General features: G+C 39.8%; 1 protein-coding gene across 1 annotated transcript in view; it reads right to left on the minus strand.

Moving 5' to 3' along the window:
- The window catches only part of ATXN2 (ataxin 2), a gene marked incomplete at its 5' end in the record, with an annotated part of 111664 nt that overhangs the window by 5485 nt on the left and 78354 nt on the right, over positions 1 to 27825 (minus strand). The window contains 11 exon segments of the mRNA XM_079718068.1: positions 2407 to 2475; positions 3235 to 4129; positions 4984 to 5152; positions 6363 to 6383; positions 6389 to 6414; positions 6417 to 6435; positions 7327 to 7554; positions 8397 to 8542; positions 13461 to 13514; positions 17294 to 17426; positions 17754 to 17938. Coding sequence (XP_079574194.1) covers positions 4101 to 4129; positions 4984 to 5152; positions 6363 to 6383; positions 6389 to 6414; positions 6417 to 6435; positions 7327 to 7554; positions 8397 to 8542; positions 13461 to 13514; positions 17294 to 17426; positions 17754 to 17938 — 1010 coding nt within the window. The 3' untranslated portion in view covers positions 2407 to 2475; positions 3235 to 4100.

The following is a 27825-nucleotide window of genomic DNA, read 5'->3' on the forward strand; positions in this document are numbered from 1 at the left end:
TACTCGGGGAGCGGGGAGGGGGCCCATCAGGAAGCCCAAAACACTAACAAGCCCTGGATTCTCCTGTGGTTTTTCCCGTTATAGCTTCAGTCCACGTGGCGGGTCTGCTGTACCCAAGCCACAGGTGGCCACACCTATCCTGCTTCGACTCTCAACTTTAGGACAAAGTTCTGGCAGATGGACAAGCTAAAGGTCAAAAATGATTTTAAACATTTTTACCTCAGATTAATTTTTCAAAGGATTCAGGTTTCAAAATTAAACCACTGCTTATTTCATTGCACTGTTTGTTTGAACTAATACCCATGCGATTTTTGTAGTCAGAGACAGCTATGCAAATCCTACTTGACCAGTTCCTGGTTCGAGCCAGCATGCCTGGCTTCCTTGTCTATTGCATCCTCAGGACAGTCACCTGTTGCTGAGGAGCCACTGTCCTTCCTAAATGTAGAGAAGTGAAGTGTGTCACCCTTTCAGGGAAATTCAGGCAATTACTGAAATAGGAGGGTGGCAAGGAACAATTCCACCCTGGTGCCTTATGAATAAAAAACTGGATTCTGGTTTACAGCAGCTTTATGGTGAGTTAAACTGAGGGGTAAAGGAGGGGCAAGCAAAAAGGAATAAAGGGCTGCTGGGCCCTTTCTAGTAAATCCTTCACCAACAGGGCTGGCTCAGAGCCTCCAAGTGTCTAAAGGCTTATTAAATTATCCCACAAGGTTTTAGGCTCATTCTTGAGCCAAAATGGAAGCCAGGAATCTGGTGCCACAGCTAATGAGAAACTCCTTTAATAGCCCACAATCAGTGTTCTGTTCCAGCAGTAACCACTGCTTCATCTGATGAAGCATGTGTGTGCATGTATACACAGGCACACATAACCTCTACCATGCAGGGAGGTCCTGCAGTCAAATCTCCATCTATACTTGCCTTTCACAAGTGATACAATTCATAGGGGGCTGGCTCCTCCCAGAACTTTCACGCAGAGGCTCAGAAACAAGGGAGGCAGTGACCGAGTGGAGTCAGCTGCTTCTGGGTGCGAGCAGAGCTGTTCAGTATAGCCGCTGGGCTCATCGAAGTGGCTTCTAGGAAACTGGGAGTTCAGCACAGCTTAACATTATAGATACATCAGTCAAAAGCTAAATTTAAACCTTGGCCTAAACTAACTACTTGCCTGCCTTATCTGGGGTGAGGCATGTGTCTGTTCCCTCCAGCCATTCTCTACTCCAAGAGGTCAGAGGTCAGACTTTGGGAGGGGCAGGGAGGTCAGGAGCCACCTCTCTTCCACTTTTAAAACAACACTCCTGGGACTTCCCTTGTGGTCCAGTGGTAGGGCTCTGTGCTTCCCCTGTAGGGGGCGTGGGTTCCACCCCTGGTCGGGGAACTGAGATCCTGCAAGCTGTGTGGCGTGCCCCTCCCCCCACCTTATATACACAGATAAAACCAACAGTCCTGGGTGTTTTCACAGACGGTAAAGCATAACCAACCCTGATCTAGAGTTGTGGTCTATTTCTAAGGGCCACATTTTCTACACATCAAGCAGGTCTGATTAATGAATGCTAAGCAAAGTGTAGACCAGGAGTAAGCACTGTTTTGGATTTCTCTTTTACAAGAGAAAGCTCATCATAGAAAGTCAATGCTGACAAGTCACTGGTACAGATTTTCCTCTGTCTGCACAGGAAAGGGGCCAAGCAGACAATGTACCAAACAATTAAGTTCCCTCCCTCCAACCAGAAGGGTAAACAAACATCTGGGATATGATATCCACAAGCCAGGGGTACTCACTTCTTAACAGCCTCTCAACGTACAATTCTCAGGTAGTGCCAAGAGGCAAGCCAGGCACAGCAAGCCAGCAGCTCTGACCGACTGGCTACAAAGTACAAGCTCAGAATCTGTGAAAGAGTCATCCACTTCCAGACTGCTTCAGTGTAAAGTGTTCAAGAAAAACATTTCTTTACTAAATGTGTCTGAATTACCAGGACAGCTCAAATACATTCCGACAAAAAGGCCCCTCATGGCCTGGGAAGAAGCGACACTAAGTCAATGCCTTTTCTTTCTGCTAGAGCAGGTTGAGCTGGAGAACGGGAGCAGTGGGTTCCTGGGCTTGATGCTGTCACAGGCAGTGAGGCAGCAACCCTGACGGCTGCAGCCAGCCCACCGCAGTCATAGCACATTCCACCACCCTCTTTCCAGCCTCAATGTGACCACCGCTGGCGGCAAGAGGCCAAACCAGCAGCCTCTACTGAGAGCCAGACTCTTGAGTGCCAGTTGGACAGTAAGCACCACAAGCCCTCCAGTTATCTCTAATTACAGACAAGGATAGCTTAACTGCTCCCAGCATCATCAATTCCTTCGCCTGACTTCAATGAACTTTTACAAACTAACAGTCACCAGCACCAAAGAATTAAGTCAACTAACCTGCCTTGAATTTTAGACCAGCAATCCATATGGCTTTATCTGGTATAAATCTTCTGCCTTTGATCATTTCTGGACCGTGTAGGAGAAAGGAATAGCAATCATTAAAATCTTAAACCAGAGAACACTATTTTTACATTAACAGTTTCTTAACTTAACATCAAGGCCTTGAACCCTTCCCTAAGGGTTGCCTTAGATTCCTTTATGCTATTATTCAGGGCTAAGTCTGTTATCACAAATGTCATGTGAGCGCTAACATCTCCCACAGGCTAGAGGAACTTGATAGTTTATTATCCACTGACTCTTAACAAGGACACATCTGACATCCAGTGTTTAGCGGAATAAGCAGCACATTGTAATGACAACACAGAAAATGGATTCATCTTGTATCATTATAGGCAGAAGGTATTTGGCAAACTTTTATGCATTGTTTATGTACTGTATAAGTAACTTATTCGTGAAGAATGCAAATTTTGCTAAAATGTACAAATTGCTACATGTGAATTAAAACAAAGTTTTCAGAATCTTGATTTTGGTACCACAGTATTTAAAGGCTCTATCTATCTTATTATGACTGTAGTCTCTGCAAAATACTTGCTTTTCCTGTTTGTCCTCCTCCCACAAACTGAAGACATTTAACAGATGCTTAGGGGTCTACAGGAGTACGCTACTTTGTACATCGCTGCATCTTTTCAGCCCTCTGGATTTCTTTATTACAGGTGTGTGTGTGTGTGTGTGTCTCCTGCCCCCTACTGGTAAAACAGACAGATGCCTGAATCAGGACAACTTCTAACTCATTTGGGTTCAGGAGATATTAAAAACGAAGCTTACAGAATCAGCGTCAGGGTGAGGATGTGGACTTTCGGCACTGCCCAACTCTGGCCAGCCTTCCTCCTTCTGAAGCAGACCTCTAGCCACCAAAGAGAACATCTCTCAGTCTTGTCTTTTTCTAGAGATACCTTGAACCAGAACTAAAGGTGAAGAAGAAAAATCATTTGACAGCTAACCTTCGAGGGTATTAAGACAGCAGAGTCAGCCCTCCTGCCCTGATATTCAGTATCCTATAATGGAAATAGCTCATACAAACACACATTAACTTGATATCAGTTTTTAAAACTTTTTTTATTTTTTGATTTTTTTAAAGTTTTTATTTTATATTATCTACAAAGTAAAAGTTTTTCCCTTAACTTAAAACTTGAACCACTGTAGACAGTGATTACTTCATCAAACTTGATTTATAAATAATAATCCGTCAGTTTGACGGTAAGAATTTACTGAACCTTTGTCAAGTTTAGTAAAAGGGCGTTCCAAGTCTTGATTTTTTTTTTTTTTAAAGCAGTAATAGCAGCAAGAATCACTCTTGTTACTTCTTTTGCTAGCTGATGTGTTCATGACTTTCAAGGGTCATTAAAAAATAAATAACTTCCAGTTTCAGCAAGCAGAGCTGGGGTACTTGCGGGACTTGGAAACAGCGTATGGAATTATGGAACAGCCCACAAGTTCCTAAATGCCTCTACTCGGTCCAAATATCTTCCACTGCAAGTGAACTGTTAGCATTCCTATTGGATGTTACAAGAAATCAACATATATATTTTTTTAAAACAAAATAAATGAAATTCTAGTTTTCTGTGCTTCCAGTTGGTAGAAGCAGTAGAAGGGAGGAGGGAATTTGGCCTTTCGGTTCCTCCAGGGCAGCCTTACAACTGCTGTTGGTGGTGGGCTTGTACTGTAAAAAAGAAAAGTGAATATTTAAACAGAAAACTGGCAACACCGCACATTAGCCTAGTGTCTCTGCAGCACATGTCTGTAAGCTATCCTTGTGCTACCTGAACAAGACTCAAAATTTAATTCACTCTTTACCCTTCCCACCCCCCCGCATCTGTACCAAAAGGGGGAGAAGGTAGGTGGGTGGGTAGAAACAAACCAGTCAGACATAAAACCATTTCAGATAAAACTCCCAGAAGAGTTGTTGCTCATGGGGTACAAAAAAGGCCTTAACATATCCCCTCCCCAAATAATAGCCAAGCACCAGTATTGCTTTCAGAATAACAGGTTAGACTGTGAAATATCGCCATGGCCACCATCAAGTATTAGAGCACAATCACGGGGCATTCTCTACCTGTCAGGGCATAGACTGGAGCTAATACTATACTCAAAACCAATCCATACACAGCACTTTCCCATCAGTAGTAGTCTCCAGAGCTACAATCAAACTCTGCCATGGTAGTAACCCCCCACGTCAGACTGTTGGGACTCAGGAAGGAAAACACTGCCCTGTCCAACCTATCGTAACAAGGAAGGCCAACTGAGTCCTAAGCATGCATCAGCTACACAGAATGCTGCTGCTGCTGCTTCTCATCAAGCCAAATCCTGTATACCATCAGAACACACACAGACTAGGCTCCCGGAAGCCTCAGGCCCTGACACTGAACTGATCATCACAGTCCCTACTGTGTACACTCTGACGGGTCTTGCTAGTTCTCAGATGCGGGGCTTGAAGCGCTGGCCCTGCCTGCCATTCGACCTGTGCGAGCAGAATGCTTTGGGGTGCCCGGCGGCCCCTGCACACACACGCCTCACCTGAAGGGTGCGTCATATAGGGGAAATGCGCTGTTGTCGAGACTGGAATGGGCTGTAGTGCACTTTGAGCGAGGGCGGCCTGGGGACCGCCGGGTGGCTGTGTCGTCATTAGCATCATTGGCGCATGGGCAGTTGGATGAGAAGGAACCATTCCTGACTGTACATGAGCCTGAAACAGAGAGCTCTTTTACGCATACAGGCAACATCTCCAGCTTAAACAACATGTCAACTGTGTCCCTTTCACTGGGTTGGGGCTCTCAGGAAAGGGCAACAGTGGGCCCTCAGGGCCCTTTCTTTCCTCTGGGGACATTCCCTAGTGGATCCATCAGTTGACCTATAGACATGCTTCACCCTTTGGCAGATCCTGCAAGGCTGAGGGAGCAGGCACCCAGCGAGCCTGGGTAAAAGTCAGGGCTGCAGTGTCCTACCTAGCCTTCAACATTTCTAAGGACTGGATTCTATGTATGGGGCAAGGTCTTCACAAAGATCCCTGATCCAAGCGCAGCTTTCTCAAATTAATAGGAGGCTACCTGCAATGATGCTTTAGACTCTGGCTTCCATGTGGGGCCTGAATAGTTTTACAGATAACATCTCTTTCAAGTAAGAAAGCATTATAAGCAGGGACTATTAATTTTGTTCTAGATTCTCTTTGCCTTTCCCCCTCTGCTTCTTGCCTGCTCACCAGCACACCTCAGTGAACAATGAGTCAAGGCAGTGAGAAAAGCCTCTCAGGCCCCTTTGCTCTGCTGAAAGATACGCCGATAGAGCAGCAGCAGCAGGAGTTGCAGTGAATGGCTCCAGTGAGGTGGGAAGGGGTAATCTAAAATTATCTGGTCCAGCCAGTGTCTCTCTGTACCAGGTGATAATGAGTTCAACCTGGTCTCACTGTCAAGTTGGAAAGGTTTTAGTCAGCCCAAATAGCTGGATCACAGCTCTGCAGGGATTTGGCAGAGCCAGGAAGAGCCCTCGTTTCCTGCCTCCCATGCTGTGCACTGTTCTAGACCAGAATAAGCCCTGAATGAAATGCTGTTTTGACTCTTACATATTCAAAGGGACCCAGGGCATATCTGGGCTTCCCTGCAAATATTAACCTTTTTGCTCTTTCAGCACAAAAGCACAAAAGTGAGGTTTTAGGAACCCCAACTTACATGTAAATTCACATACCTAACGTAGCCACCAGACTCTGCTAGACATCTACAGGCCCCCTGGTCTCATGAAGCTCCTGGTTCAGCCAAACCATGCTGCCCCACACCTGACCAAACCGGCTCCCCTCCCCACCATCAAAAGCAAATCATCCACTGCAGTGCACCACACTACAGAACCTACACGTTTGCTGGGGAGAATGCCCGAACTTCCCAGAGCTGTGGAACACTAGTTACAAGGTCGCCTCTGAGAGTTAGCTCCAACTGAGCACCATCTCCAGCCCCACCACGCCAGAGCCTCAGTGGTGCACTGCTTGACATGAAACAGAGTTCAGTGAGGCAGGCTAACTGAGACCCAGAAGAGTTCTGTTATGAAAGCAGCAAAAAGAGACAACAAATACAGCCGATTCACCCTCCAGGGAGGGCCTAAAAGGACAGTGTTGGAGCCCAACTTCAGTGCAGCTCCTTCTCCTCATTAAGACAATCCAAACACCCTGGATTGCATTGGACTTTTGTCAGCAGCTGATGCAGAAAGCAACCACACCTTTCAACCTTTAGAAGCTTATGCTGGAGGTGAGCTCCAGAGGGCTTCCAGGGCGGCTCTTTAAGGAAAATGGGAACACCTGGGTGCTTCCAGCTTCAAGTTACACTGCACAAATGTACAAGGCCAAGCCCTTTCAAGAAGTACAACATATGGTCAAAGCAGATGTAGGAACAGCCAGGGAAAACAAGTACAGATATTTCTTAGGAACTCATGTGACTAACATTCAAGTGGTCAGGCCCAGTGTAGTCACCTCAGAGTTGAGAATTTGTGAAATCCCATCCTCCTTACCAGACTCGTGTGTGTGGGGGGAATATATGTATGTATATGTATATATAGCAATGAAGCTATATAAACATAGCAAAGCAGATACAGCAAGGAAAGAATTAGGTTGCCTTCCAGAGTCAAAGATATTTTTAAGGTCTCAGTTGGGAAACGTTAAAAGACTGACCAATCAGCAACTTCACTGATCCCATTACAAAACCACACAAACATTCATTTAGGGCCAGATCACATGTATTTGAGTGGAAAAAAGGAGACAAGCAAATGGCATCACACACAGGGGTTCCTGGCTTGAAGAGCAGCTGGCTCTTTGCTGCTTATCTGACAACCTTCATTTCCTACTTGGTCTTCACAGAAAGTTGGCTAAAGCGGGTTTACCTGAGGTACATGGGCCATGTGGGGTGGATTGGTATAAGCCGGCTGAACATGAGAAGGATGAATCGTAAAGACGGTCTGTTGTGCTGTTGGAAAACTATTTTGTGGCGACTGTGTATTGGAGGCAGGTGTCATGGAAGGTGGGGTTGGTGCGAGCCCCGCATGGTAAATGGCTGACTGCTGCTGCGGACTGGCCAGGTGGAGAGCCTGGGCGGCCTGGTGCTGATGGTGCTGCAAAGTAACAGGAAAGAATTGAGAATATCTTCTTTAAGGAAGAGCAGTTTAAGGGTCACACACAAAGCTGAGTTTTGCATATGACAACAGGCTCCCTCTGGGCCTATCTAAGAAGAGGGGCAATGGCAGGTACCAGAGAATATACAGGGAGTAGGAGCAGGGCTGGGGTGGGGGTGCCTCCTGTTCACAAACATTCCTGTCTGGGCTGCAAGCCTGATTCTCAGCCTACAAGCCCTCAACCAGCAGTGGTAAAACAGGACTACTGCTCCAGGGGCCTGACAGATGTCAAAGAGCTCCTTAAGGGCTTCCCTGGTGGCGCAGTGGTTGAGAGTCCACCTGCCGATGCAGGGGATGCGGGTTCGTGCCCTGGTCCGGAAGGATCCCACATGCCGCGGAACGGGAGAGGCCACAGCAGTGAGAGGCCCGTGTACCGCAAAAAAAAAAAAAAAAGAGCTCCTTAAGTGCCTTCTTAACAAACATGATTAAAGAAGCTAATAGAAAAAAAAAAACAAAAAAAAACAAAACAACAAACACCCTCATCAGGTAAACATTAGAAATGAGATTTTTAAAAAGTCCCAAGCCAATTCCTTACTTTCTGTTAGATTTTTCAATATTGGTTAAGTTTCCAGAACTTACCCCATCACCTTATTCTCAATATGTACCTTAAGGTGATTTAAACCTGGGGGCACAGCCTGCAGAGCTGTACACTGGCTCCATGAGGCAGGGCTGCTCGGTGTTTTGATCACGTGGTACCTAGCATCTTGCCTGGCACTGAAGAAAACACTCAATAAACAGAACGATGAAGCAATTCTGGTGAAGGCCTCTCAGTTCCTCCTTACCTGAACAGGACTGGGTGCAGGATGGCTTCCACCATGTTGGCTTTGCTGCTGTCCAGTGGGGGTAGCTGAAGGCTGAGGATGTGGAGTATGAGGGTGCAAGGTAGCATTAGGGTGCGCATACTGCTGAGCAAGGGAGCCAGTGGAAACTAAAGTGAAAGGAAAAGAAATGTGTATAATTGACAGGTGTCATGCTCTTAATCGCTCCTCTATGCCTCATCAACTTTCAGCTCATCCACAGGCTTCTTGATGCTCAATGCCTAACCAATCTCTGTATTTGATTCCATTTAAACCACCCACTTCTTAAAAAAATAAACGGGGAGTTACTGCTTAACAGTCAGACTAGCATTTTATTCATATAACACAGCTGTACACATTATATCAAAATCTAATTAACTTTACTTCTAAAACAGTCACTAGGTTTCCTGAAAAGGCAACTTAAAGGCGTAGACAGAAACAATTCAAACAACCCCCCTCTGCGAGCTGTCTCTGTCTCTCTGTCTCTCTCTCTCACACACACATTTAGCTCAAGGCCATCATCTGGCTAACCTCACCATGCTACTGCCCTGGACCTGATGCAGTGTCCCGTGGGCACAGACTATATCAGGGCTGTAGTAAGGGGCTGGATAACGTGTGTGGCAAGGTCAGGGCTCTATCTTCAGGGCCAAATGACCACAATCCCTCTCAGCTGATCACAGAAGCCACCCTGCCACTCAGTTCATTCTCTAGGCCTCCCTGCTCAAGATCTCTCATCTTTGCTTTATAAAATCTAGTAAATGGGATTACCTAAACTATGTAGAAAAACGAATTCCCTTCAAAGTATTCTAGCCTTTAAAAAGAATTTTACTAGCTAGAGTAACCTCAAAGGAAATACGATGAGCTAGTTTAAGTAAAAGTGTGTTCATTAAAGCTAAGAACCCAAAGCCAATTCTTTGTGAATCTCAGCACAGACCATACCTTGGCACAAAACAGGGAGATGAGGTATAAATTCATTTGTTCATGTCATCCCCAAACAGCAACTTGAGAATCAAAAGCACAAGATGGGTTCATTGCTTCCAGTGACTACTGACAGCACACTGATACAAATCTAACCATGATGTGGCAATGAGCTGAGGACAATATTCTCAAGATGTATCTCCTCTTGGAAGTCAATGTGTCAATTCCAGAATAGTTCTTCACATTCTTCATATGGTGTTACATATAGGGGGACTGATGGGGAGAAGCAAGCACTACTTTGGGATCAGGTACCCTAACAACAGCAGTCTAATAGGTCAGCTGCTGAGAGTTACCAGCATAGATGACTCTGGATGAGTCCAATGTAAATGTTATGCAGAGGGTTAGGCACGTGAAACAATTCTATAATGCCTGACATTGTAGGGCCAAGGACCAACATTCCAGCCCAACTGGTCATCTCCTCAACTGTATATGTATCCTTTAAAGAGAGAAGGGTGAGGCAAAGAGCAGTGCTAGGATCACCTGTGCATCCACTGCCAACACCACAGTGGGCATCTATACTAAGTTAACTCCCAGATTAAACAAAGCACTTTTGTTTATACACTGGGAAAATCCCCTAGCTATAACAGTTAACATACACTGGAACATATCAACGAGGAAAACTGGCAACGTATTCTTTGGGTTTTTTCAAGAAGTCAGTGACAGTTTTCTGGGACATGGGAAAAATAATGTGCTAACAGCTTTCCTGAGTTTCACAGTCCCATGAATCTATGAAAGTAGTCACTGTCGTTTTTCTAATTCATTGGCTTATTAAAAGGCCATTATTCTTCACCATCATATTTATTAAGTTAAGCTTCTGACCCCCAAAACTGTCTGGGCACTGACTTAGTCTAAAAGACTTGAGATAAATTTTGAACCCTTGTTCTTGTAAAAATCTTACACTTATTTTTCAAATTTATTTTTAAATAATTAGAACAGCTACATGTAGCTAGTGGCTACTGACTGGACATCATTATTTGTAGCACATTTCCTTCATCACAGAAAGTTTTATTGAATAGTGATATCTAGAGTCATTCATGCTCCCTTATTTTCAAACCACTTGCATTAAAATCCTCCCTACTATTTCTTAAATGTTTCATTTGTAACAATTCTAATCTGTCTGGGGGAAAGCAATTCCCGAATACAAATTCTATTTATGAGGTTTCATAGAGTACAGAATCTCAGAGTTTCTATTTATTTAAACTTATTTATTCAAGAAACTTTTGTACCAAAAAGTTTTAAATTTCATTTTTAATTACCTTTTAAGCAAAGTATTAAGGAAATAAAAAGTAACAATAATCAACTCTAGCTGGGTGCTATTTTATTAATATTCATACATAAAAAAGCATGGCCATCACAAAGAGAATAATTACACCCATGAAGTCTCATAATTTATTCGTCAATTAGAAAAATGTTAAAATCTTGAAATTATTTGGAGAGAATTAAAGATGGAAGTATTTTTTACTATGCATTTAAAAAAGTCATTTCTGTGATAGTTTACCAATACTGAAAGGTTATAAGGATAGAGTATTCTAATCTATATGTCATTTGCATTCATAGCATAAATACTTCAAGTAATCCAAGCTGAATGCACCTTACATAGGCTTTTGTTTAAAAACAAATCCTTTCCCTATCTAAACACCAATAAACTGCAATGCATTATAAGAAAAATTAAGCAGATTTAAACATACATCATAGGCTACAAATAAAATGTGAGGATGTTTGATTAGAAATATCTTCCTTTGTTCATCATCTTGCTTAAAGATGTTTGCTAAGCAAGTACCTTACCCAGGAATTCTTTTCCCCCTTCAAATATGAAAACTGAGTAGCTAATTGGGGAAAATGTGGAACTTATACACTTTAACAGTAAAAACAACAAAAATATACTTTGGTTCCTTGAAAGGCCAGTTAAGAAGGAGACAAAGACAAGTAGGATAAGAGGGAAATTAAAAGGCTGGGGGGCAGGGGGGAAGGCTAAAAGAGGGGAGGGGGGAGAGAGAGATAAGAGGAAGGAACCAAGATAGAGTAAATGAGGGGGAAAATCTAAGAGAATTAGGGAAAGGGAGAAGTGGAGCGTGAAAGGCAGTAAATTCTGGGCTTTCCTGAGCTAAGCCTATCATTTAACTGCTTTTATTATACATGCTCATTAGCTAAAGATTCCAGAGAGGTTAAAAATAAAGTGATTTTTCTTCAAAATTCTGATTTAGCTATCCATCAGTTAAACTTCTATTTATAAAACCTAAGTTGCCTTCATGAAACCTGGATTAGTTTAAGCTAATCAAAGAAATAACTATTTTTTGGGCCAGACCCAGTCCAGAAGTTTCCCGCTCACTGTGTTCCTCGATATAAATGTTTAAAACTCTAATTATGTGATTTGTCAAATCCTCAAAACACTAACCACAATCCAAAAATCATTTCCTAAGCCATGATCTTACTGAAGCCAATGCAGTCCATAGAGATGTGCATTTAATTTAATATAGAAGTTATTAAATTAAACCTAATTTAATAACTAGGTTTTGTCATTTTTGACCTTGGATGCACAAGACATGAGAGAACACCAGCACGGCAAAACTTTAAAAATGAAACAAAACAAAATCTCCCAACTTTTAAATCTGATGTTAAATTCAGAAAAAAGGAAGTACAGGAAAGTTGAAAACTCTTTAAAAGGGGAATAAAAGGCAACTAGACCAAACAAACCAGGACAAAATGCTTAGAAGGGGGTGGGGGTGGGGGTGGGGTATGAAACAGCAAATTAAGTTACAAATAGCAGCCCCACTGTTAGTTTCTTTTAAAAGTACTGATACTCTCTTTTAGGGAAAGTTGTGCTAAGGCAGTTAATGCTTAGGTGTGACGATTAAGGACCTTTTAGCTACTTACCAGGAAACTGACTCCAAAACTACTAACAGAGACAGTAAGATGGTGAGGATAACTACATTTGAGACCTCAAACTGAGTACATAATAGAATTACTGACAGTGTCTTTTATATACTATACCACATACATAGCTTCCCTTTAACAGTTATATATACAGCAAGACTCCTTTTTAAAGAGCATCTATTAAAGGATTAAATTTGTTAACATTTCCTAGCACCAAATAAATAATATGTATGCACTTATTTTTGGATACCAAGACAAGGCACAATTAATGAAAATTTAAGTCAAAATGTTTTCTAAATGCTTTTTAAAATTTGGCATCTAGTATATTCAGACATTCAGTCATTCTACAGTAATTTAAAATTTAGTCTCTAGCAAAATTTTAATCCTTAATATCCCCTAGAATATAGTATTTCACATAAAGCAACATATACTGTCATACATTTCTAAAGGATTCTGCAAGTTAGTGACTTTCCCATCCAAATACCAAAAGCCCATGAATAAGCCTTATTTTAAAATTTCCCTACAAATAGAGAAAACAAACCTTACGAGTTCATTTCCAAAAGCAATCCCTGCTCAGACTTCCTCCATTTAGGAGCAATCATTTACCTTTCCACTGGTGGTGAGAGGGGGCTGGTGTTGCCAAAGACAATCTCTGGTAGATGCTAGGTCATGCTTTCCTGCTTAAACTCAAGACATCCATGAGGTGTCTGCTACCTGAATATCGTAAACCTGTAGTCAAGCAAAGACTGAAAATACAGAAACGTTCCTCCCCTAGTATTTCAACCCTATTCAATTAAAAATCCTTGAAAGGATAAATTTTTTCTTACCAGGATACTAAAAAAAAAACTAATGTTTTAAGCTTGTGGCTTGCTTTGCTTTGTTTTAAAAACGGCTGTTCAGGAAAAGTTTCTCTGAACAAGGAGAGTACTAGGCATTTCCAAAACAGTCACATGTTTGCTTGGTATGCAAAAATTAATTTCTGAAACAACTCAATTTTTAAATTAACTCCAGCTTTCTTAAGCTGGGTTATATTTCCTTTTTAAAAACTGAATTATTTTCATATATATATATATTTTTTTTTTAATGATTTTGTCTGGCACAAGGAAAAGATTGCTCAACAAGTCTACTCCCTTAACATGTATTCTTTAAAAAGTGTTTTACTGTTCAATTAAAATTAGTATAAAAAACCCAACTCACTGGCAAAGTAGAAAGAAGGGCTTGTCTCCTTGTTGTATGGTAATTTGGGACATGCTGAATTTGGGAAATAGAAAGGTTAATTAGCCTTTTAAGGTGTGCATTTTCCTAATTTTCTGGAAAGGTTGACATATTTAGTAATTTCTTTTTGTATTCATGCATAACTCATTTTTCTTATTTTACAAGAGATGACAAGCACTTTAAACATCACTACAAAATTAAATAAGATAGGGCTGAAGCAAAAGACACTTTTCTTCTGTATTGGGTTGTCAAGTACCACATGCTCACTTACTTAAATGAAAGGAATAAAGTTATTATCTAATAAAAAGACCAACATTGCATTCCACTGAACAACCTTGATATAAATAATGTACCAAAACAAAATAATATTTACCAAGTTTAATTTAAAAGACTAATCCAATTTTGCAAATCATTAATAGAAATGTCACTTTACACCTTATTCTGTAAGGTGTTAACTAGGCATCTGGTAATGGATACAAAAATTCAGAAACAATAATATTAAACAAGGGTATGATATCATTTCTTATTAAACCGTCTACATAAAGGTGTGTGCGTGTGTGTGTCTGAGTACACTTGGAAGGATATGCACCAAAATGTTAACCGGTGATTGTAAGGGAGAAGATTAATAGGTGCACTTTAAATCTTTTTGCCTACTGTATTTTCGAATTTATTCGTATTAAACTACCAAAAATAAACCAAAAAAAGGATTCTGGATTTAACTCTTTCTGAGTAGAGAAAATTTCATTATTACTGTTTCTAAAAGGGAAAACAAAATTAGACGAATGAAACCAAATGAGATGAATTATAAGACTAGATGTTAAGGAAACAAAGAGTAACTTATTAGGAGGAAGAGGGCAGAGGCAATGATGAAAGTGAAGTTAAAGTTAAGGTCAAAGAGATGAAGTTTGTGATCAAAGTCCTTCCTAAGATATCTAGAAAGAGTACAAGGTCAACAATTCTTAGAATGTATCTCCTAATAATTTAAATGTTCAGTGATCTGTTAGCATATTTATATTAAATACACCAAAAAATTTAAAAACAATAACCAGCCTTTCATTTTGTAGTCATTTCTATTCACAAAGGCTTTTGCTATGACCATAACAATGAATGACAAAAAGGTGACACACAATTGTCATTAACATCTGGGTGCATATTCTTTTGTTTGCATTAAAAGTTTAAAAAAACCTAGATAGGATGTAGCTTAAGAATAAATATAATTCATACTCAAAATATTTGGTTCCTTTCGGAATATAAAATATAAACTGTTCAAGGGAAATGAATATAAAATTAGCATTTCTATGCAAGTTTTGTCTTATAGTTTAAAATAACGTATTTAAAATTTGTCTATATTCAGCATAACTGGATTTGGAAGATCTAAAATAACTGAAATAAATTATGGCTTATTGTGGTAAAGAACAAACCAATTCATTTCCCAGTATTCTCTTTAGGGTATGAAGTATCTAAAACAGAACCAGCAACAATCATACCAAATCTACAGCTTTGCCCCTAGCTGCCCTCATCAACACACATCAATGAAATATAATACAATCTGTGTAAACTGCAGGAGAGTAATTCAGATTTGGTTGAGCAACTTTCTCCTGGTATCAAAGAACTAGCTTTGATGACTAATTCATTCCAGATTTCACTGGGCATTAGGTCTAGTATTTTGTTTCTTTGCAATATTTACTATTTACCCACACTTGAATGGACTTCAGGGTCTAAGATCAACTGCTTTTCAAATGGAAATATTCTGGGAAGGTAGTTCTAAAAACCATTAGTGCCTCAAATACAGTATTTACTGTACTGGCTGTTTCAAACCAATGAACATCCAATCAACAGACAAAGTCAGATGTTGGTAGTGAGTGAATATACATTGAGGAGAAAGAGTCTGCTTGACATCACAGTATTACTACAATGTCTCAAAGGTGTGGGCACACAAATAGCTATTCTCTAAAAGCAATGGAAATTTTAGCTCAAGTTTCAGATCTTATTCCAAGGGGAGTATCCCAGAAAATGGGAAGAAAGAAATGTTTTTTCCACTTGTTATGTCAAGATGTATTCAGAAATGTATAATATGTATAATAAACAATCATAATAAACTGTGTCACCTAAGACTTTAGCAAACTGGAAAATTATTGAAATGTATACAAATTGCATAAAAATTAGTGTGATAAATCAGTGGTGCCTTTTCACACATACTTAGTCCTGGTTAAGACAACTAAAGACAAGCCAATGATAGGCGATCACAAGCAAAATCATAAGCCAAATCAGTATGTCAATGTTTCAATTAAATTATAGATGGGCTTCTTGAAAGAAATGTTTTTCAAAATGGAGCAATCACATCATTTTAATTTAAAGAGCACAATCAACAAGAGAAAATTTTAAGTGTGGAAAATTAAGATCTGACAAGTATTTTATTAAAAAAAAAGCCTTTAATCATGTAAAATTCCTATCATTTGTGAATCAGTGGTAAAGGAGCATGCCTCCAGAAAGAAAACATTAGCAGTGGGTTCCAGGTGACAAGAATGATTGTTGCTGCCTGAGTCCTATTCCTATAAACCTACAAAATGTTATAAACTCTTATCTAAAGTTAAAAAAAAATGAAAGCCCAGGGCTTCCCTGGTGGCGCAGTGGTTGAGAGTCCGCCTGCCGATGCAGGGGACACGGGTTCGTGCCCCGGTCTGGGAAGATCCCACATGCCGCAGGGCGGCTGGGCCCGTGAGCCATGGCCACTGAGCCTGTGCTCCGCAAGGGGAGAGGCCACAACAGTGAGAGGCCCGCCTACCGCAAAAAAAAAAAAAAAAAAAAAATGAAAGCCTTTATATTCTTATTAGTCACTCAAAAAGTTTAGAGGTTTAAAAAATGAAATGTCCATGTAGTTACATGTAATATTAATTTCATTTTCACAGTGGTTCACTTTTCAATTGTATGAATAAACTTAAATTTCTCTCCCTCTCCAAAAAACTGAAATGCCAATGGGAAAATCTGAATGACAGTACACGAGTTCTCAGAAAAGTTCAAAACAAAATTTAGATCTTAATAAACTGGTACTAATTAAAGGTGCATTTTGAAAAATATAATATGGGATGACCCATTAATTCTATATTACAAAATATAAGCGGAAATCTTATTTTAAATTCTAACATTGAAAACAATATTATTTTATTACTTTAGACAGTTGCAAAGTTGACTTGCACAAAGTTCTCCGGCCACAAAACTAAGATGGTAATTTTGCTTATTACTCAGATATATCGTTTAATTTTATATAGAATACTTTTCATTTTCATTTTATCACTGTATACTCATTTAAAGTATGAATCTGTCAAAAGCAGATCTAATATTACACAATTCCGACCACTTGAAATACAGCATGATGCAGAAACATAGTAGCATTGTAACAAATAGCAATAAAATATGCAATGTCAGTGACCCCCAGAGTAAGGAGTGAAGCAGAATGTTTTCTTGCTTTCATTACAGTAAAACTTTCTTGCATGCCTTAGGAAGGGTATACCAAATGATGTTTCTGATGAGGAAGAGGAGAAAGATACCTTTCTCCACAAAAGATGCTTTTACACACATTATTACATTTTAGTTAAACAGAGACAATGGAACAGAGAGAAATTTCAAAGTAGAAATGATTTGCCAAGACTTATAGAGCAGGTCGGAGAGAGAAATGGATTCATCTTTTCTTTAGATTCTTGACCCTCAATGTCATAAAAGGCAGAGTTATTCTTAAACAGAGCATCTTTTCAGAGCTTAAAAACACAGTAAGAATAGTCATACACATTGAAAAAGACAAACAAAGTGCTTCCTACCATACATCGCATGCGTCTGCTCATGAGCCCCGTACTGAGTTGCTGAAGAAGATACTAAACCAGGCTGGGCATGTGTTGGTGGTGCCATCATTCTAGCATTACCCTGTATTACAGGACTATAGACATGAGGATGCTGTATTCAGACAAAAAATAAAGAAAAAACATTAAAGTACCAGATATAGTCAAGTAGATTTTAGTTATGTCTTAACTCCATGGTTTCCAGGTTTCCAGAAACAACTCCTAAAATTCTAAATCCTTTCTTGGCTAGAAAGGATTTAGCCTTTGAAACACTTATACTGATCAGCAACTTTCTATGAGGTTAAAAATGACCCCCAAATCCTTAGCTGCCTACCCCACCGTTAACATATAGCACAAAATATAAAGGAAAAACCCCTTTACCATACTAAAAGTTATTTCAATGGAACAACAGTTAAGAGTTATTAGGTCATATGAGGCTTACCTGAGACTGATAATGTGGCACATGCTGAACAAGAGGCTGATTTGGAAACTGCTGGGGACTATAGGCAACATATTGTGTGGAATAAGCTGGTGGGGTGGCCACAATTGGTGGGCCTGCTGCTGAGGCTGGGTGCATCATGGTACTCTGATGATGTTGGTCTTGCCGTTGTTGGGGCATATTTGGTACTGCAGGAAAAAACGACGTAATATTAGAACACAGCAGCTCTTTATTAGCATAAAATACACGAACATGGTCCATAAGGCTCTGCATGATTGGGTCAAAGGCTACCTCTCCGATGCCATGTTATACCACACTCATCCCCCTTCAGCCACTATGGGCTGTTTTCCTATCATATATGCTATTCCTCAGCCTCAAACCCCAATCCCCTACTGCCAGGTTGGAAAATTTTTACTTGTCCATCAAGTGTCAGCTTGAAAGCAACATTCTCAGAGAGATACTCTGTGACGACCCCCAGACTTCATCAAGTCCCTGTAATTACAAGACTCTTACAGCACTAGGAAACAACATTTCCCTCATACTTCTCATATACACCCTGTTTGAGACACTGAATTATGCCATTGCTAGAGAAGGGCACTGGATTTTATCCAAAGGAAAACGAAAGTACAACAAAAAAGCCAAAACAGACCCAACACTTAACTCCATCTTTCTAAATTTCCTACCACTGAACTCTTGCTTTCTCAAACATAGCATCACACGCTACCATGTAGCGCTTTTAAAAAATTGCAATAGCTCTTTTAAAACATTACTTTTTGTCTTTTATTACTCCACACAAATTTTTGCCCATAATCTCCTCCATTAAAGCTCTAGTTAACAATTTAGCTCAACTGTCATCTCCTCTGTATCGTCTTTCCCAGTCCCCCACAAAACAGCTAGCTGCATGCTCTGTGTACCTTTTCCTCACATGTTTATTACAGCACTGACTGTTGTCTGTGATGGGTTTATGGTGCTATGTTAACCAAGCCACTTGAGGGAAGAAGTTGTGAACCACTGCTTACAGCAAGCTACAAAGAATGTGTAACTTCATATGTTCACAAAATCATCAAAACTGGCTACACAGGTAACTGCTAATGTAGACACAGAATTTGTCTTTTTAATATTTGAAATTTTTTGCTAAAAATTTAATGACTGTTGCTGATACTTAGGAGAGCTAGTTATACACTGTGTTATCTAGTCAGAAAAGCAAACTTGAAAACAGAGAAAACCAATTAGGTAATATTGTTCTGAATTTAATCTTGAGATTCCCACATATTGAAAAAGTACACCCTTCTAGTAAAGAAAAGCCACCCCAAACTCAAATATCATTTTTATCACATGAAAGTTTGTCTAATTAAGCTAAATAAGCTTAACTTACTCACTATCACTATCTCTTTTCATACTTTACAACCCTCACATATTAAAATTTTTTTTCAAAAAGCCAGTCAAGTTTACTGCTTTTTAAAAATAAAAAAGTCTAGTTATAAAAACAATGCTTGGGACTTCCCTGGGGGCTCAGTAGTTAAGAATTCACCTGCCAATGCAGGGGACACAGGTTCGAGCCCTGGTCCAGGAAGATTCCCACATGCCGCGGAGCAACTAAGCCTGTGCGCCACAACTACTGAGCCTGTGCTCTAGGGCCCGCGAGCCACAACTACTGAACCCATGTGCTGCAGCTACTGAAGCCTGCACACCTAGAGCCCATACTCCGCAAAAGAGAAGCCACCACAATAAGAAGCCTGCACGCAGCAACGAAGACACAACACAGCCAAAAGCTAAAAATTAAAAGAACAAAAAACAAAACAAACAACGCTTGAACAAAATCTTAAAAGATATAATACACAGAGATATACCTGGTTTTATGGTTGTATAATCCCCCACCCACCCAAACTGAATCTACCTTAATCTTAAACCACAGTTTAGACTGGCCATACTTCAGCCATTTCCTTACGTCAATGATTTTCAACTGGAAGCAATTTTGCCTTTCAAGGGGCATTTGGCAACATCTGGAGACATTTTTGGTTGTCACAATTAGAGAAGGGGAGGATACTACTAGCATCTAATGGGCAGAGGCCAGGGATGCTAATAAACATCCTATAATGCACAGACCCCACCCAGTCTAACCCCACACACAAAGAATATCTGTCCCCAAATGTTCCTGACTTCAGCATATTTTCAAATACAACTAAATTTTTCTCACAAAAATGATAACACTGCATTACGTACCAAGAAGACAAAGAGGTGGTTTTGTGAAAAAAGGCACTACTATCATGAAGGAAAGATATGCCTTATATGATCTATGGCTGCATTTCAGAAGCAAGTCCTTAATTTTCCATGTTATTTGAAGAGTAAATCAGCAGGATATAAGATTAACATAAAGACGGCAAATAGCCTTCATAGACATAGAAAATGCAATGGAAAAGATGAACCCACTTTACATTAACAATAAAAAAAGAAAATACCTAAGGCAAAAACTAAAGAAACACATAAAACCTTTAAGAGAAACTTAAAAATACTACTGAAGGGGCTTCCCTGGTGGTGCAGTGGTTAAGAATCCGCTTGCCAATGCAGGGAACCCGGGTTCAAGCCCTGGCCCGGGAAGATCCCACATGCCGCGGAGCAAGTAAGCCCGTGCGCCACAACTACTGAGCCCACGTGCCACAACTACTGAAGCCCATGTGCCTAGAGCCTGTGCTCCACAACAAGAGAAGCCACAACAATGAAAAGCCTGTGCACTGCAATGAAGAGTAGCCCCTGCTTGCCGCAACTAGAGAAAGCCCGTGCACAGCAATGAAGACCCAACACAGCCAAAAATAAAAAAAAATAAAACAAACAAAACAACTACTGAAGGTAGAGAAGCAGATTTAAACAAGCTGAAAGGCATCATTTGTTCATGGATAGGAAGACAATATAAAGATAGCAATTCTCCTCTAAGTTAATTTCTAAATTATGTATTTATAAATTTAATGTAGTTCTAATGAAAATGCCAATTGGCAAACTGAATATTAAAACCCAGGAGTTCATACTAATAGAACAACAACAACAAACCCTCACTGGTCAACCTTTAGGGATAATAGGAAACCAACTCATTATTTTGAGAACTGCCTTGAAATGATGGGCAGTTTAGCTGCCTTTCTTTCACAAACTGTACCTCATGGTAACCAAATAGTTTGACAAGGTAAAGTTTTTCTTTATAGAAATAGTCCAGCTAATAATTGAAAAAGAGATGACAGAATGAGAATGCCATTTTGCAATCCTGAATGAAAGAATAAATCTAGCGCTAGAGAGTGATTGTCAGTGCTGCTAAAACAAACAGAGAAGAGCTGGTATGAAACGTTATCCTGGATAGATAAGGCAGCCAAGTTACTCCTACTATCCAGAAGAAAAAAAAAAAAAAAGACAGAGGTAAGACACAGACTCCTAATAAAAGTACACACATCATCTATGAAACATTCCAGGTTAAGTTTTAAAAAATACAAACTAATCTTTCTTATCCACAATCAGTTCACAAGGATTAGAGGGGACAGAGAAACACTTTAAACAATATCACAGGGACACAATCCATGAAATTCAGATGGTGGGAAAGAATATAGGACAAAACAAATTAGATTTAAATAAGATAGAAACAGAAAAAACTAAGGAGAAACCTATAAGAGAGAGTTAACATTAAGAGAGAGAAACCAATCAAATGAAAAGTGTGGATTCTGGATTGTGGCTCAACAAGCCAGCTATTAAGAAAAATTCATAAGACAGTAAGAAAAACTTGTGCTCTACACATTTGATAGGAAGAAAAAACTGCTAATTTTTTTAGGTGTAAAAAATGGTATTTTACCTATGGTTTAAAAAAAGAAAGAGTCCACAACTCTGTGAGGGTATGAATGAACAAAACATGTTTTTAAAACTGTCATAATAAAAATTTACCACAACATAAAACAATTTAAAAAACTGACTTAAACATGATAAACAAATGCAATTTGTAAATCGCATTTGGATCCTAACTGGAACAAATTAACCATAAAAAAATATATTTAAAAAATAGCCACAGAAATTTGAGGATATAAGGGAATTACTGTTAAGTCTTTTTGGTGTGATAACGGTATTGTAATGTTTTATGTTTGTTTTTAAAAGACCCCTTATCTTTAAGAATTTTAAAATAAAGTATTTATAAATAAAATGGTGTATCCGGGATATGCTTCAAAACAATCTGAGAGGAGAGAGGTCCTGTAGATGAAACAAAATTGGCCATGAGTTTCTTTCTTTCTTTCTTTTTTTTAAAAAATAAATTTATTTATTTATTTTCTTTTTGGCTGCAATGGGTCTTCGCTGCTGCGCGTGGGCTTTCCCTGGTTGCAGTGGGGGGGGGGCTACTCTTCATTGTGGTGGGCAGGCTTCTCACTGCGGTGGCTTCTCTTGTTGCGGAGCATGGGCTCTAGGCTCAAGGGCTTCAGCAGTTGCAGCACACAGGCTCAGTAGTTGTGGCTTGTGGGCTCTAGAGCGCAGGCTCAGTAGTTCTGGCGCACAGGCTTAGTTGCTCCGCAGCATGTAGGATCTTCCCGGACCAGGGCTCAAACCTGTGTCCCCTGCATTGGCAGATGGATTCTTAACCACTGCACCACCAAGGAAGTCCTGGCCATGAGTTTCTAACTATTAAAGCTGACCGATGAGTTCTTTTACACTGTTGTACTAGTCTAACTGCTTACTTGTATATGTTTGAAATTTTCAGTAATAAAAACGTTCTTAAAAGCCAACTGATTTTTTTTTTTAGTAGTCAACCTCAATATCAAGTTCATATGGAAAAAAAAAACAAGAAAGAAAAAAGTCAAGAAAGCCTGAGGGGGGAAAAAATCAATGTTGGGAGTGGATGGATGGGAAAGTAGTCTTAACAGTTTAACAGAATGGAAGAGAAAATCCAGATATAGATTTAACTACACATGGACACTTAATATATGATGAAAATGGCATTTCATATCAGTCTGTTCTCTGATCATAATGGAATGAAAAGTAAAAAACGGAAATACCCAAATATTTGGAAATTAAAAACACACTACTACCACAACATAATAAAGGCCATATATGACAAACCCACAGCCAACATCGTTCTCAATGGTGAAAAACTGAAACCATTTCCACTAAGATCAGGAACAAGACAGGGTTGCCACTGTTATTAAACATAGTTTTGGAAGTTTTAGCCACAGCAATCAGAGAAGAAAAAGAAATAAAAACAATCCAAACCGGAAAAGGAGAAGTAAAACTGTCACTGTTTGCAGATGACATAATACTATACATAGAGAATCCTAAAGATGCTACCAGAAAACTACCGGAGCTAATCAATGAATCTGGTAAAGCAGCAGGATACAAAATTAATGCACAGAAATCTCTTGCATTCCTATACACTAACAACAAAAAATCTGAACGAGAAATTAAGGAAACAATTCCATTTAGTATTGCAACAAAAAGAATAAAATACCTAGGAATAAACATTCCTAAGGAGACAAAAGACCGGTATGCAGAAAACTATAAGACACTGATGAAAGAAATCAAAGATGACACAAACAGATGGAAAGATATACCATGTTCTTGGATTGGAAGAATCAATATTGTGAAAATGACAATACTACCCAAAGCAATCTACAGATTCAATGCAATCCCTATCAAATTACCAGTGGCATTTTTTACAGAAGTAGAACAAAAAATCTTAAAATTTATATGGAGACACAAAAGACCCCAAATAGCCAAAGCAGTCTTGAGGGGAAAAAACGGAGCTGGTGGAATCAGATTCCCTGACTTCAGACTATACTACAAAGCTACAGTAATCAAGACAATATGGTACTGGCACAAAAACAGAAATATAGATCAATGGAACAGGATAGAAAGCCCAGAGATAAACTCATGCACATATGGTCACCTTATCTTTGATAAAGGAGGCAAGAATATACAATGGAGAAAAGACAGCCTCTTCAATAAGTGGTGCTGGGAAAGCTGGACAGCTACATGTAGAAGAATGAAATTAGAACACTCCCTAACACCATACACAAAAATAAACTCAAACTGGATTAAAGACCTAAATGTAAGGCCAAACACTATAAAACTCTTAGAGGAAAATATAGGCAGAACACTCTATGACATAAATCATAGCAAGATCCTTAATGACCCACCTCCTAGAGAAATGGAAATAAAAACAAACAAACAAACAAAAAAAAAACAAATGGGATGTAATGAAACTTAAAAGCTTTTGCACAGCAAAGGAAACCATAAACAAGATGAAAAAACCCTCAGAATGGGAGAAAATATTTGCAAAAGAAGCAACTGACAAAGGATTAATCTCCAAAATATATAAGCCACTCATGCAGCTCAATATCAAAAAGACAAACAACCCAATCCAAACATGGGCAGAAGACATTTCTCCAAAGATACACAGATTTCCAACAAATATGTGAAAGGATGCTCAACATCACTAATCATTAGAGAAATGCAAATCAAAACTACAATGAGGTATCACCAGTCAGAATGGTCATCACAACAGTCAGAATGGCCATCATCAAAAAATCTACAAACAATAAATGCTGGAGAGAGTGTGGAGAAAAGGGAACCCTCTTGCACTGTTGATGGGAATGGAAATTGATACAGCCACTATGGAGAACAGTATGGAGGTTCCTTAAAAGACTAAAAATAGAACTACCATGTGACCCAGCAATCCCACTACTGGGCATATACCCTGAGAAAACCGTAATTCAAAGAGTCATGTACCACAATGTTCACTGCAGCACTATTTACAACAGCTAGGACATGGAAGCAACCTAAGTGTCCATCAACAGATGAATGGATAAAGAAGATGTGGCACATATATAAAATGTAATTATTGGGCTTCCCTGGTGGCACAGTGGTTGAGAATCTGCCTGCCAATGCAGGGGACACGGGTTCGAGCCCTGGTCTGGGAAGATCCCACATGCCGCGGAGCAGCTGGGCCCGTGAGCCACAACTACTGAGCCTGCGCGTCTGGAGCCTGTGTTCCGCAACGAGAGGCCGCGACAGTGAGAGGCCCGCGCAGCGCGATGACGAGTGGCCCCCGCTTGCCACAACTAGAGAAAGCCCTCGCACAGAAATGAAGACCCAACACAGCCTACAATAAATTAAAAAAAAAAAAAATGTAATTATTACTCAGCCATAAAAAGAAATGAAACTGAGTTATTTGTAGTGAGGTGGATGGACCTAGAGTCTGTTATACAGAGTGAAGTAAGTCAGAAAGAGAAAAACAAATACCGTACGCTAACATATATATACGGATTCTAAAAAAAAATGTTCTGATGAAACTAAGGGCAGGACAGTAATAAAGACACAAACGTAGAGAGTGGACTTAAGGACACGGGGAGGGGAAAGGGTAAGCTGGGATGAAGTGAGAGAGTGGCACAGACATATATACACTACCAAATGTAAAACAGATAGCTAGTGGGAAGCAGCCACATAGCACAGCGAGATCAGCTCCGTGCTTTGTGACCACCTAAAGGGGTGGGATAGGGAGAGTGGGAGGGAGACACAAGAGGGAGGAGATATGGGGATATATGTATACGTATAGCTGATTCACTCTGTTATACAGCAGCAACTAGCAGAAAAATGTAAAGCAATTATATTCCAATAAAGATGTTAAAAAACAAAACAAAACAAAACACTACTAAATAGCCCATTGGTCAAAGAAGAAATCATAAGACAGAAAATATTCTGAATGAAATATGAAAATAAAACACATCACGTTTTAGGGATGTAGCTAAAGTAATGATTAGAAATGTATAGCTTTAAATGCTTCTTTTTTTTTTTTTTTTTTTTGCGGTACGCGGGCCTCTCACTGTTGTGGTCTCTCCCGTTGGGGAGCACAGGCTCCAGACGCGCAGGCTCAGTGGCCATGGGTCACAGGCCTAGCCGCTCCGCAGCATGTGGGATCTTCCCGGACCAGGGCACGAACCCGTGTCCCCTGCATCGGCAGGCGGACTCTCAACCACTGCACCACCAGGGAAGCCCCCTAATAGAATAGAATAGAAGCCCCCTTCTATTCTAATAAAGAAAGTTTTAAAATCAATGATCTAAGCAACTGCCTTATAGAAAAGGGACGGAAAATTAAATCCAAAGAAAACAAAGAAAGGAAATGATAAAGAGAAAAATCAATGAAAGTACTGGGTTGGCCAAAAAGTTTGTTTGGTTTTATTCTGTACAATGGCTCTAGTAGTGCTTAGCTGTCTATAACTTCACTCGAAACAATTTTGTTAGACTGTATTGTGGCAGCTGTCACATCAGTGTGCATTTTTTTAAAAACTTATCAAAATTGGTAGATTTTTGTGTAATCATTTTAATACTGAAGATGGAAGAAAAAAAGCAACATTTTCAGCATACTATGCTTTATTACTTCAAGAAAGGTAAAAACGCAACTGAAATGCAAAAAAAAAAGATTTGTGTAGTGTACGGAGAAGGTGCTATGACTGATTGAATCTGTCAAAAGTGATTTGCGAAGTTTTGTGCTGGAGATTTCTTGCTGGATGATGCTCCACGGTCGGGTACATCAGTTGAGGCTGATAGCGATCAAATCGAGATACTAATTGAGAACAATCAACATTCTACCATGTGGGAAATAGCCGATACACTCAAAATGTGCAAATCAAGTGATGAAAATCATTTGCACCAGCTTGGTTATGTGAATCGCTTTGATGCTTGGGTTCCATATAGGTTAGGCAAAAAAAACCTCCTTGACTGTATTTCCACATGCGATTCTCTACTTGAACATAATGAAAACGTTCTGCTTTTAAAACAAATTGTGACGGGCGATGAAAAGGAGATACTGTACAATAATGTGGAATGGAAGAGATCGTCAGGCAAACAAAATGAACCACCACCAACTACACCAAAGGCCAGTCTTCATCCAAAGAAGGTGATGTTGTATAAATGATGGGATTGGAAGGGAGTCCTCTATTATGAGCTCCTTCTGGAAAACTCAACGATTAATTCCAACAAGTACTACTCTCAATTAGACCAACTGAAAGCAGCACTCGACGAAAAGCGTCTGGAATTAGTCAACAGAAAAAGCGTAATCTTCCATCAGGATAATGTAAGACCACATGTTTCTTTGATGACCAGGCAAAAACTGTTTCAGTTTGGCTGGGAAGTTCTGATTTATCTGTTGTATTCATCAGACATTGCACCTTAGGACTTCCATTTATTTCGGTCTTTACAAAGTTCTCTTAATGGAAAAAAATTTTAATTCCCTCAAAGACTGTAAAAGGCACCTGGTACAGTTCTTTGCTCAAAAAGGTAAAAAGTTTTGGGAAGTTGGAATTATGAAGCTGCCTGAAAAATGGCAGAAGGCAGCGGAACAAAATGGTGAATATGTTGTTCAAAAAACGTTCTTGGTGGAAATGAAAACTGTGTCTTTTTTTGAAATAAATTTATTTTATTTTATTTATTTTTGGCTGCGTTGGGTCCTAGTTGCTGCGTGCTGGCTTTCTCTAGTTGCAGTAAGCGGGGGCTACTCTTCATTGTGGTGCGCGGGCTTCTCATTTTGGTGGCTTCTCTTGTTGCAAGCACTGGCTCTAGAGCGCAGGCTCAGTAGTTGTGGCGCACGGGCCTAGCTGCTCCGCGGTATGTGGGATCTTCCTGGACCAGGGATGTAACCCATGTCCCCCGCACAGGCAGGCAGATTCTCAACCACTGGGCCACCGGGAAAGTCCCTGTGTCTTATTTTTACTTAAAAAACCAAAGGAACTTTTTGGCCAAGACAACAGAAGCTGGCCTTTGAAAAGGTCAGTAAGTCTCTAACAAGACTGATCAATAAAAGAGGGGGAAAAGACATAAATTATCAATACCAGAAGTGAAAGACAGAGCATCACTACAGATCCTGAAGACATTAAAAAGATAAAGGAATATTATGAACAACTTTATGCCATTAAATCTGGTAAATTAGATGAGACAGCCAGCATTAACTTGGTATCAAGATCCTACAAGGACACTACAAAGCAAAGCAAACTACAGACCAACATCCACCATGAACACAGACAAAAACCTCTTTAATAAAATACTATCAAGTCATACACAGGAA

Source organism: Hyperoodon ampullatus (assembly GCF_949752795.1).
Source record: "Hyperoodon ampullatus genome assembly, chromosome: 13".
Taxonomy (NCBI): domain Eukaryota; kingdom Metazoa; phylum Chordata; class Mammalia; order Artiodactyla; family Ziphiidae; genus Hyperoodon; species Hyperoodon ampullatus.